General features: G+C 46.6%; 1 protein-coding gene across 1 annotated transcript in view; it reads left to right on the top strand.

Moving 5' to 3' along the window:
• The window catches only part of MPP1 (MAGUK p55 scaffold protein 1), a 55,171-nt gene that overhangs the window by 18,551 nt on the left and 23,635 nt on the right, over positions 1 to 12,985 (top strand). Inside the window, exon 2 of the mRNA XM_060249737.1 lies at positions 12,632 to 12,775. Within this exon, the coding sequence (XP_060105720.1) occupies positions 12,632 to 12,775 (144 nt within the window). The remainder of the gene's footprint in view (positions 1 to 12,631; positions 12,776 to 12,985) is intronic.

Genomic DNA, 12,985 nt, shown 5'->3' with positions numbered 1-12,985 from the left:
GGAAATTCGGAATCCCCATATACTCCTGAATACCGCATTCGGAATAGCCGCATATACAGTAGATGCGCGGCTATTTCCGAATATACGGCCCTATTATACCCTATGGGCCATTGAAATCAATGGCAAATAGGGTATATTTGAAGCCGCCTGGAGGGGAGGGGGTTTGAGGGAAAGCCCCCAAATTTGCAGGGGACTCTCCCCTCCAACCCCCCCAAGTCCCAAAAAGATTGGGCCAGGGGATCCCATTCTAGGGGCACCCAAAGAGGGTGCCCCTATTCCATCATTATACCCTATGGGCCATTGACATCAATGGCAACATAGGGCATAATTAGAGGCTACTGGGGGGCAGGGGGTTTGAGGGAGAGCCCCAAAAACTGCAGGGAACCCGCAGGGGACTCTCCCCTACCAAACCCCCAAGTCCCAAAAAGATTGGGCCAGGGGGTCCCTGTCTTTGGGCTCCCCAAAAGGCCCATTGCCAACAATGATGGGGAAAGCCCAATTAGCCACTTCCTCACTGTAATTGTCGTGGGAAAAGTGGCTCTGGGGAGCAGGGGGTTTTGAGGAGAGCCCCCCAAACTGCTGTGCAGCTTCACGGCACTGTCCCACACAAAACCCACAAGGCCAAAAAAAAATTGGACCAGGGGGTCCAATTCCTGGGGCACCCAAAGCCAAACCTAACTTCACACCAGAGAATCTCTATAGGACCCAAATGCACTACATCTCTCTATCAACTCTATGAACCCTGCAGGCCTGCAACCAATATAAACTCAGTTGCCAACATCACTGCCATAGAAAACACAATCGGCTCAAGGTCTGCTCTGCAGACCTGGCTGCAGCAAACCCAGATGCCAGCTCTCCAGCCCTGCCCCAAACAACACGGGGAGAGCTGGCCAACCACAACAAGCCTGCTGGTTCTGGGTCTCTCACCCAGGTGCCAGCTTCCCTGCCACAGAACACACAATCTACAGATGCCAGCTCTCCAGCCCTGCCCCAAACAACACGGGGAGAGCTGGCCAAGCACAACAAGCCTGCTGGTTCTGGGTCTCTCACCCAGGTGCCAGCTTCCTTGCCACAGAACACACAATCTACAGATGCCAGCTCTCCAGCCCTGCCCCAAACAACACGGGGAGAGCTGGCCAACCACAACAAGCCTGCTGGTTGTGGGTCTCTCACCCAGGTGCCAGCTTCCCTGCCACAGAACACACAATCTACTCTATAAAAACAAGAAAGTGACCCAGCCCACACAGACCACACACAGACCACACACACCCTCGCCAACCCCCACACCAACCAGAGGTAATTTAAAAAAACCAAAACAAAACCAGCAGAATCACAAAAGGCCAAGTGAAAAAAGTGGCCTTTTCACCAACAAGAAAGCTCAGGCCAAATAAGTCAACAACACTCCCACCCCCAGTCCCCCACCCCCAAACCAGGAAAAGGGACAACAGGAAAAAAGGCCAAGCAACTCAAGTGTTTAAAAAGTGGCCTTTCACCAATAAGAAAACTCAGGCCAAATCAGTCAACAACAACACCCCCACCCCTAAAACCAGAACCAGGAAAAGGGGGCCAAAAGTGGCCTTTTAAACAATGAAAATTAGGCCAAACAGCACCCCCCCCCCCAAATAATCTGAAGAGAAAAGTAACAGCAGCAGCACAACACAGCAGCAACAAATCAAACACTGAATACTTTTAAAACAGTAAAAAAATCAACTTTTAACAATACAGGAACTTTGCCAACCCCCCCCCCCCCAAAAAAAAACCCTTCACCCTAACCCCAAGAAATCCAAGCCACCCAAATCAGGAGAAGTAAAAGGACACTGCACTTTTAAAAGTCCTCTCACTAAATTAAGATATGAGCAAATTAGCAACCCCCCCACTCCAGGCCCCCACCCCCAGCAGAACCTAACCCCAACCCCAAATAGGCTACCCACCCAGTACTCACCCACCCAAATCTGGGCAAGTAAAGGGACTCTAGTCCTTTTACCAACAAAAACTAAAACAAGAACCCCAAAACTGTCTTACCTTGTCTTCTCTACTCCAGGGAAGTCTGGTAAGGCTGAGTGAGAGAGCAGCAGGCAGCAGCTGAAGCCAAGGGCCAGCCAGCAGCAGCACAATCTCTCACACCAACCCACATACACCAACACAGCAGCAATGGAGGAATCCAGCCAGGAAGACTCCTTAAAAAGGTTCTCTGGCCCTACAGAGAGCAATTTCAAAAAATAGCACTGCTCTCTGATTGGCCAGACAACAGTGCTTACTTGGATACCCAAGTAAGCAAAAGATCAAAATAACAACAATGTAGCTGATGGCTGGGCCATCAGCTACACAACCGCCCTGCAAAGCATGCATTTGCAATGCATTTTGCAAATGCATGCTTTGGATTGGCTGCTGGGGCTCCTCTTCCCCCTCCCCCCCCTCCCTGATCCCAGGGAGGCTATGGGAGAGGCGGGAAGAGGCTACTAAAGGCGGGAAAGGAGGCAAGCAGCTCCCCTGAGGCTGCAAAAGCTACTTTCCCGCCTTTTCCATTGACAGCCGTATACTTCCAAATAGCTATTCGGCAGTATATGGCGAGCCGTATTCAGCTGCCGCATAATTGGCCTCAATGGGAATCGGCTACAGCTGATTCTGTATACAGCCGAATCAGTGGTGATTCGGCTGTATATACGGTTCGGCCGAACCGCATGCACATCCCTACTCACAACCTGAGTTTGATCCCCGGTGGAAACTGGGTTTTCAGGCAGCTGGCTCGAGGTCAACTCAGCCTTCCATCCTTCCAAAGTTGGTAAAAAACTTGCTGGGGAGAAAGTGTAGATGACTGGGGAAGGCAATGGCAAACCACCCCGTAAAAAGTCTGCTGTGAAAATGTGAAAGCAACGTCACCCCAGAGTCGGAAACGACTGGTGCTTGCACAGGAGACCTTTCCTTTTCCTTTTTCCTCTTTGCTGACTGGACTAAAAAGTGAACAGTCCAATGCAGAAAGTCCAGAAACTTTCCCCCACAAGTATTGTTATATCACCAGAGAGCCAGTTTGGTGTAGTGGTTAAGTGTGTGGACTCTTATCTGGGAGAACCGGGTTTGATTCCCCACTCCTCCACTTGCACTGCTAGCATGGCCTTGGGTCAGCCTTAGCTCTGGCAGAGGTTGTCCTTGAAAGGGCAGCTGCTCTGAGAGCCCTCTCCAGCCCCACCCACCTTACAGGGTGTCTGTTGTGGGGGAGGAAGGTAAAGGAGATTGTGAGCCGCTCTGAGACTCTTTGGAGTGGAGGGCGGGATATAAATCCAATATCTTCTTCTTCTTGTTTCAATTATAATAATTGCAACAAAGTTTACTCCAGCAAAAGAAAAGGACCCCGAGTTCCCTGAAATTGCCAAGTTGGTTTCTGGACTTTCTGCATTGAACTGTTTGCTTTTCAGTCGAGTCAGCAAAGAACTACATGTAAAAAGTGTACGGGAATGTTTTTTGCCACAAGTATTGTTATATCTCTTTATACTGCTTTTTGATATTTACTTTAATATATTATCTGATCTATAGCTGTTGGGACTGTGAACATTTTTTGCTTTGCTTTTCAGTGGCCAGACAGATGCATCTAGGAAGCTTAGGAGCTACACATGAAAGTAATAATTCTACTCCTTTGTCCCCTCCCCTTGACTGATAGAGATACTCTCCCTCTGAATCTGGAAGTTCTGCCTAGCCTATGAACACAGTAACAGTTGTCCAGGAAATCATCCCATCTGTCAAGACCAGAATTTGGTTCACTTATAGGGTTGCCAGGTCCAATTCAAGAAATATCTGCGGACTTTGGGGATGGAGCCAGGAGACTTTGGGGGTGGAGCCAGGAGCAAGGTTGTGACAAGCATAATTGAACTCCGAAGGGAGTTCTGGCCATCAAATGTAAGGTACCACACACCCTTTAAATGCTTTCCCTCTATTGGAAATAATGAAAGGTAGGGTAGGGGCACCTTGTTTTGGGGCTCATAGAACTAAACCCCCTGGTCCAATCTTTTTGAAACTTGGAGGGTGTTTTGAGGAGAGGCACTGGAGGAGAGACTATGCTGAAAATTTGGTGCCTCTACCTCAAAAAACAGCTCCCCAGAGCCTGAGATACCTGTGGATCAATTCTCCATTATACCCTATGGGAATTGGTCTCCATAGGGAAGAATGGAGTGCCCAGCAGACATTTCCCTCCCCGTCCTTCGCTTTCTGATGACCCTGAGGTGTGGGGAGGGCCTCCAAACTGGGGGATCCCCTGCCCCCACCTGGGGAGTGGCAGTCCTATTGAGGTAAGAGTTCTACTTCATGCATATGGTAGAGGCAATTGAAAGCTAAAAGTGAGCTATAGCAGGTTCTGATGGTTAGTGTCAGGATAGGATCTGACTGATCCAGGTGCAAATTCACACTCTACCACAGAAATTCACTGGTTGACCTTAGGCCTTGTCACACAGCAGTGGACCAGGGATGGCATCTACTGGCTGCCACCACTCTGGTGTGGGTCTGTCTGGGAGGGCCCAGAGCACCCACCCAAACCCTTGTCTTCCTTCTTATCAAAGCCTTTTCTTTCTGTAACTGAAGAGGCTTGCAGACCCAGGTAGTTTAAAAACAATTAGTTTATTATAAATGCTCAAGAACAAACAAGTGGGTAGTAAGCTGCAGAGTCTTGTGAGCAAAAATTCTACTTTGTGAGCTACTGGCATGAAAGTTGTGAGCTACTGCATAAATTGTTGTGCTCTGGGGACATCCTTCCTGAGCTAAGACAAAAATGAGAGAGCTGGAGGCTAAAAATCTGTGAGCTAGCTCACGCTAACTCAGCTTAGAGGAAACACTGTGCGCAGTGTATATAGAAAATAGTAAAGCTTGGTATAAAGAAATAGAAACCCTGACGTGTCTTAACTAGACATTTCCTTCTAATTTAAAACTGACTCACCCTCCTTGGATGAGGGATCCCTCTCAAGCTGCAGTATGCCTCCAGCTCAGCCTTTCCAGAGAGAACATTTCCCCATCTCCAGTCAGGCCTTTTATTCTTTCTTCCCAGATTCCACTCCTCTGGGCAAGTTTTCCCTCCAAAATGTCTGCCCACCCATTCAGAGGGACAGAAGGGATCCTGGGAAATGTAGGCCCACTAGCAAATCCTAGGCAGGCTTCTCCCTGCCCTCTAGGCCACACTAGGCCTAAGATACAGGCCCATAATTCTTTTTCAACTTGTCCTACCTCTCAAGATTATTATTATAAGAATAAAATGGTATGAGGGAGAAAGAAGTTAGAGGATGCTTTGGATCCCTGTTGGGGAGGAAAAAAATGGTGGGTAAGTCTTAAAAAAAGAAATACCGTTTGGAAATAACAGTGGAAGAAGTAAATGTTTCATTTATAAAGATTATTGATTAATACTACCTGTTGGTAAATCCAGAGATTGTAAACAGCTTATGTCTCAGGACAATGTTGTCTTTGTTTTCTGTTTTCTTACATCGACTAACCAGTCCTCAACAAATGATTTTCTCAGCTGTCCTGGAGTGCTTATGTTTATCAAGCACAGCTTCTGACCACTCCTGTAAAGGGACATTTCAAAGGCATCTAGGCCTGTGGTTCTTACCACAACTGCAGGAAATCCATGCAGTTCTAGTTCTGGTCTGCTCTGTGACTTTGGCTCTAACTTTGGCTTCTTTGTTCTCTGGGGGTTGCTATGAATTGTCTTTCTTCTATGCTTTTCACTGCTGTGTCAGGGAGAGGATTTGGGTGCAGAATTTCTGTCCTGCATTATGTTGAGCATGTAAAAAGCCCCTTCCTGGACTAGCAGCAGAGGCTATGGGGACTGGACATCAGGCTAAATGATGCAGTAAAACCAGCAGGCTAATATCTAACTAGTGACATCTGGGTTTATTTGTATTGCCTTGGGGAAGATCTGAGTGCAGCTCACTGTTCTTTTGCTGCTCCAGGGTGAATGGTGGAAATAGAAATAAGCATAGGAGGTCGGATGTACTCAGAGTTTCAGATTGGAGTAGCCCAGGGGGGTAGTGTGATATGAGCAAAACTGGATGAGCGAAAATCTGGCTTGAAGGAGTAAATAATAGGGAGCATTTTCTAGCTTGAGGAAGTCTGAGTGTGTGTGTACACGTGTGCATTCACATTTTGAATTCTGGTACACACCAGTGTTTCCTCTAAGCTGAGTTAATGTGAGCTAGCTCACAGTTTTTTAGTCTCCGGCTCACACATTTTTGTCTCAACTCAGGAAGGTTGGCCCCAGAGTAAACTAATTTATGCAGCAGCCAAATCGCTCGCTCACAACTTTAATGCCAGTAGCTCACAAAGTGGAATTTTTGCTCACAAAACTCCACAGTTTAGAGGAAATATTGGTACACACACAGATTTCTGGTTTTGGTGTCAACTGTGGTATCGTGGACAGCTGTTGGAAATGAACTTGATTCCATGGCAGAACCAATTCAGCTTGGAACTGAGACATATTTTTGGACATAGTTGAAATATGACATTTCAGATGTCAAAATAGCCACCCCCTTCCCCACCCCCACCCGTTTCAAGTATTTCTAGTTTTTTTGTTTTTCAGAATTTGAGATTGGGTCTTTATTAAATCTGCTGATTCCAGGTTGTAAGAAGAGTTCAGCTAGATATTTATTTAGGTATTTGTATGGGAGTATGACTCGACCAGATGTCAGCAGACCCTAATGGAGCTTCTTTTAGAGGACTTATAAATATAATAAAGAACTAGATGTAGCCATTGATAGAACTTTAAATATCAGCCATGGTCATTTAAATAGAATTGCCATGGTCAGAGGCAGTTCATAAGAACGTAAGAGAAGCTATGTTGGATTAGGCCAATGGCCCATCCAGTCCAACACTCTGTGTCACACAGTGGCCAAATTTTTATATTTATATATATATATGTGTGTGTGTGTGTACACACACACACACACACACATATATATATATATATATATATACACACACACACATACTGTGGCTAATAGCCTCTGCTCCATATTTTTATCTAACCCCCTCTTGAAGTTGGCTATGCTTGTAGCCGTCACCACCTCCTGTGGTAGTGAATTCCACATGTTAATCACCCTTTGGGTGAAGAAGTACCTCCTTTTATCCGTTCTAACCCGACTGCTCAGCAATTTCATTGAATGCCCACGAGTTCTTGTATTGTGAGAAAGGGAGAAAAGTACTTCTTTCTCTACCGTCTCAATCCCATGCATAACCTTGTAAACCTCTATCATGTCACCCCGCAGTCGACGTTTCTCCAAGCTAAAGAGCCCCAAGCGTTTTAACCTTTCTTCATAAGGAAAGTGTTCCAAACATTTAATCATTCTAGTTGCCCTTTTCTGCAATTTTCCCAATGCTATAATATCCTTTTTGAGGTGCGGTGACCAGAATTGCGCACAGTAGTTCACCTCTAGATGCTGCTGGCAAACGGGTTCACCATCCCACCTTGTTTGCAGGTTTCCAGAAACATTGTACTGTGTCCTCTGCTTCCATCTTTGCTATTCTTGTCTGTCCCACCCACCCATCATATTTCTGTCTTATCCCACATTTCCTCAAGGGAGCTCCAAACAGGGCTTTCCCCTTCTCTGTTTTATCTTCATAATAGCTTTGTGATGTAAGTTAGGCTGAAAGGGAGAGGCTAGCTCAAGGTCACTCGGTGGGCTCTGTGGCTAAATGGGGATTTGAAGTCTCCCCAGTAGTTAGTTTGATGCTCTGACCACTTGCCAACAGGATCCTGAAATATAGTTGGAAGGCAGGCCTCAGATTCAGCAGGAGCTCACAGGAGCACAGCTCCTGAATCTTTCTGAGGGTTGCCCCTCTTCCTCCCCACCTACCTTGTCCATTGAATAGTAGGTGCAGCTGCATAACAATCCCTGGATTAGGAGAGTGGGCAGCCAGCCAGCCACCAGGAGCTTTGCCATGCCCTCAGCAGTCCTCATTAACCCCTGGAGAAGCCCACGCCACCCTTTCTCTGCTTCTTATGTGATTTTGGATGGCAGGTGACTTGCTGGTCTTTTGACTGGGTGAGGGGGCAGCCCAAGAGAGCCCCAGGTGAGCAAAGCCTACTTGGGCTAGCTGGATCTCTAGCCAGCTCAATCAGGCCTCGCTCACCCAGGGCTCTCCTTTCTTGCATCGGGTTGCTTTTGGCTGGTAGGGGGCGGCATATGTTAATGAGCTCCACCACCTATTTTTATACAAAACGACCCCTGTTGGAAGGTAACACAATATAGCGACATTGCTAAAGATAAGCAGGTCTGGTCAGTGCCTGGCTAGACAATCTCCAGGTCTACCACTACAACTCCCATGGTGGAAGAAAGGCAGGCTATAAACTGGATGAAGCCATTGTAGCACCAGCAGACGGGGGAGGGGGATATGCTATTTCCAGTCTCTGCAGCAGCCTGGTTAGGGTTGCCAAGTCCAATTCAAGAAATATCTGGGGACTTTGGGGGTGGAGCCAGGAGACTTTGGGGGTGGAGCCAGGAGACATTGGGGTGGAGCCAAGATCAAGGCTGTGACAAGCATAATTGAACTCCAAAGGGAGTTCTGGCCATCACATTTAAAGGGACGGCACACCTTTTCAATTCCTTCCATAGGAAATGATGAAGGATAGGGGCACCTTCTTTTGGGGCTCATAGAATTGGACCCCCTGGTCCAATCTTTTTGAAACTTGGGGTGTATTTTGGGGAGAGGCACTAGATGCTATACTGAAAATTTGATGCCTCTATCCCAAAAAACAGCCTCCCCCCAGAGCCCCAGATACCCACGGATCAATTCTCCATGATTTTCTATGGGAATAACTCTCCCTAGGGAATAATAGAGTTCTCAGAAGAAATTTCCCTCCCCTTCCCCTGCTTTCTGACGGCCCTGAAGCGGGGAGAAGGCCTCCAAACTGGGGGATCCCCCGCCTCCACCTGGGGATTGGCAACCCTACTCTACAATCAAGTGTTGATGGTGGCTCAGGTTCCTGCACTCTAAAAGATCCTACAATGTTGTGTTTTGCCAGTGCAAAGAAAAAAGAAAAAAAAGCATGAAATCTGAGTTTTAAATAATGGTGCTTTGTTGTTAACCAAAATAAAGATTTGTCATATGGATATTCTAGAAGTAGCTCTTCATCATACCACTGCAAAAGTCAAATAGTCTTTTACTCTTAGCATTTGTTTAAACTCGCTTGCCGTTTCTCTCTTACTGCAATATGAAGCATCATTCCCTCAGCAGTATCAGATTTGAGCTCCAAAGCTTCATTTCCACCTCTTTTCAAGAAAAATCTACTTGTGCCCAAATTCCATGCTGGGAATTATTAGGAAGGGAACTGAAAACAAATCAGCCAGTATCATAATGCCCCTGTATAAATAAATGGTGCAGTCTCATTTGGAATACTGTGTGCAATTCTGGTCACCGCACCTCAAAAAGGATATTATAGCATTGGAAAAAGTGCAGAAAAGGGCAACTAGAATGATTAAAGGTTTTGAACACTTTCCCTATGAAGAAAGGTTAAAACACTTGGGGCTCTTTATCTTGGAGAAATGTCGACTGTGGGGTGACATGATAGAGGTTTACAAGATTATGCATGGGATGGAGAAGGTAGAGAAAGAAGTCCTTTTCTCCCTTTCTCACAATACAAGAACTCGTGGGCATTCAATGAAATTGCTGAGCAGTCGGGTTAGAACGGATAAAAGGAGGTACTTCTTCACCCAAAGGGTGATTAACATGTGGAATTCACTGCCACAGGAGGTGGTGGCGGCTACAAGCATAGCCAGCTTCAAGAGGGGGTTAGATAAAAATATGGAGCAGAGGTCCATCAGAGGCTATTAGCCACAGTGTGTGTGTGTGTGTGTGTATATATATATATATATATATATAATTTTTTTTGGCCACTGAGTGACAGAGTGTTGGACTGGATGGGCCATTGGCCTGATCCAACATGGCTTCTCTTATGTTCTTATAATGCAAAGCCTCCTCCCAAAACAGCATGTTAAAAAAGACAGGCATTCTTAACACACTGTGTTTTATGGATTTTAATTTTTGTACTAGATTTTGATATTTGTAAGTAGCCAATATTTGCTGAAAATAATGGCACTAATATTATAAAAAATATACTCACTGGTGTTTACCCTTGGTTAAGTAGCTCACTGCCCAGAGACACGGCTGATCATACCACCTTATTCTTCACATTATATGGTGTTGTTATTACTTATATCTATGCAAATGTTACCATGCCCACACAACAAACACGTGAATATTATGTTCAGATCAACAAGGAGAATTAGCTTTGCATGTTTGTACAAAGCAAAGAAAACCAAGATCTTTTACCTCAAGTGGCAACAGTGAGGAGCAAGTTTTCAGTTGGAAAAGGATGGCAGAGATCTGATTTTAAAAGGGATACAAAATTTATTCAGAGAGTTGGTACGGTAGTGTGTGTGTGTGTGTGTGTGTGTGTGTGTGTGTGCAGGGGGAAATAACCTTAAGCAAATACTAGAAGTACTAAATCAAAAACACAGACACATTCGTTATCTTATTAAATATAGCAACAAATAGCAGAACTGCTCCAAAGTGGAACAAGGGATACTCTTTGGGCTAAAGGTGTACATGTGGTTTGGAAAATAAGAGAGGGACAGATCAAGAGGGAAAGCAAAGACTACCTGCCGTATTCTGCAAAGAAATCCAATGGAAGAAGGAGGGATCCAATGTATGTGTTGAGATTGAGAGCAGACTCTTCGGCTCGCTTTCGGCCGCGTCTGGAGGGGGCAGGGCTTCAACGCTTGTATTGAAGCCTCCGCTCCCCGTCTCGGCAGTCCTCTCAGCGTGTTTGGGCTGCAGGGAGCGTGCTTGCACGCTGTTTCTGAACGGGGAGGTGATTAGGCCAGGAGGCTGGTGCGTCGGTGGATCACAGCAGCGGGAAGCAAGGAGCGTTGTGGGACGTCCAGTTCTGTGGCTCACTTTTCCCTTTGCCTCCACCATCCCCTTATCTCATTTGACTTCAGAGGCAGAGCTGGCGACGCCGCTGCGCTGCAGCCTCTTCTCCACTTCAGTGTAGATGGGCTCAAAAGCAACCGGACTTGCAGATCGCCCCCCTTCCCCTTCCTCCCGCTTCCATTTGGGGGGGGGGGCGGGGGAAGGAGCTGGAAATCCAGAAGACTCCCGCCAGGGCGGGAGGATTGGGATGCCTAAGCCTGGTACATGGCTGGCACTCCTATTGATGCTTTGGTGAAACTCTGGAATTCTAGGAGGACTCCTGGTGGTTGTTCTAAGGAGAGGGAAAAACAAACAGCTTGTCCATTTAGAGTACCAGCTAAGAGTAGCCTTGGAGACACTTGATAAGGCCTTTCTAGTAGCAGACAAGCAAGCTTTTTCCTTTTCTCTCTCTGTCGTTCTGCTCCTTAGCAGGCTGAATCATGGCTCCTTTGCCTGATTGCAGGAGATAAGAGAGGAGTGAGACCTAACTTGTACAAAAGTGGTTCAATGGGGGGGGGGAGGGGTGTTCTTTAGAATGCAGGTTTGGGCAAGGATTTTGGAGGTGGGTGGTGGTGCTTCTCTCTTGATGTGGTTGTAGGTCAGATCCAAGAATTGCTTGCAGGGGAGGAGGTATTGCAGCACAGAACGTCAGCTCTGAGAGCTGGTTCACATCTCGGGTTGTTTTTCTTGGGATAAGCTTCATTGGCCAGGGTTGTGGGCATTGTGCAATGCCATGCAACCATGCGATGTGGGCTTGAAGCCCAGAATGGTACATCCTGGGAACGTCATCTTTCATGCTCTTTTTTTAAAAGCAGGTTTTTAGCCCCCGTGGTAGGTTTGATGGAATGCGGGTGAAATTTCAGAAATCTGGTTTTATGCTTGCACCAGGATTGAAATGGGTGGCTTAGAAGCATTTCCATTGGTTGGGTGATAGTGTGGGCCTGGAGTGGGTATATCTCTTTGGAGCAGCGGCATGAATGAGACACAACTAACCCTTTATAATTATACCTTGTTCCTTAGTACCCTTTCCTCCCCCAGCCCATTATGGAAGAGAGGAAATGTGAGGGAGAAGACCTCAAGTTAGAGTCTGATAGCACATAATGCCACTACCTTGCTGAAGCTAAGCAGGTCTAAGTCTGCCCAGGGCTTGAATGGGAGGCCGTGTGAGACTTTGATGGATGCTGCCTTGAGTTTCACAGAAGACAGGGGAGCTATAAATAAATTTGCCCTTGTCCAGCAACCCAGATGCCCTGTTTTCTGTATGCTTCCTGCCAAGATCAGATGAGCTGCAAACAGAAGGAAATAGATTTGGCTCTTCCCTCTGACCAGCAAAACAGATTGTACAAAATAAAATAAGTAATTTCATGCCATTTGTTGAATGGAGGTTGCAGAATCCAGTTTTCCTTGAGGGAGGGTTTAAGCTAATGGTGCAGAATTTTGGGAAGACACATACTGCCTGATTTGACTCGGCCAGTGGAGGCCTTCATGTTTTCAGGAACACCCATAGCCTGAAAATTGCTGCATTCCAGGTGCGGCAGCTGTTAACCAAATTGTGATGGGTTCATGGGTTGGAATGGGGAAAGAAGACTGAGTTAAAGGCCTATTGGGGAAGAGAAATGGAGACCGTGATTGAGCGAGACCTCTTGGGCACTGCTCCTAAACCTGGGTTTTGCTTTTGCCTTTACAGGCAAACCCGTCCCCGTTGAATGCTGTTACTGAAGATATTTACACCAATGGCTCAGCCATGTTGGGCAGCCCGGCCCATGCAAACGGCCGGGAAGTGCGGAAAATAAGATTCATCCAGTTTGAGAAGGTTGCAGAAGAGCCCATGGTGAGCTGGGGCACGGAGGGAATAACTTCATGCTTCTAGCTTCAGGTGCTGAGAGCTGTTTCATTGCAGTAGCTTGGCTCAAGCCGGGAATGATCTTTAGCTTTGTAGAGGAGCTGGAATTACTCTCTTTGCCATGAAAGGAGCATCACATGGCAAATAAGGGTCTAGAGAAAGGACTGTTGCTCGGCTGGTGCTCTGCCCGGCACAAAG

This window comes from Heteronotia binoei, chromosome 11, assembly GCF_032191835.1.
Source record: "Heteronotia binoei isolate CCM8104 ecotype False Entrance Well chromosome 11, APGP_CSIRO_Hbin_v1, whole genome shotgun sequence".
NCBI lineage: Eukaryota > Metazoa > Chordata > Lepidosauria > Squamata > Gekkonidae > Heteronotia > Heteronotia binoei.
The sequence above is the reverse complement of the archived record's forward strand: the minus strand, read 5'-3'. Positions and strand labels throughout refer to the sequence as shown.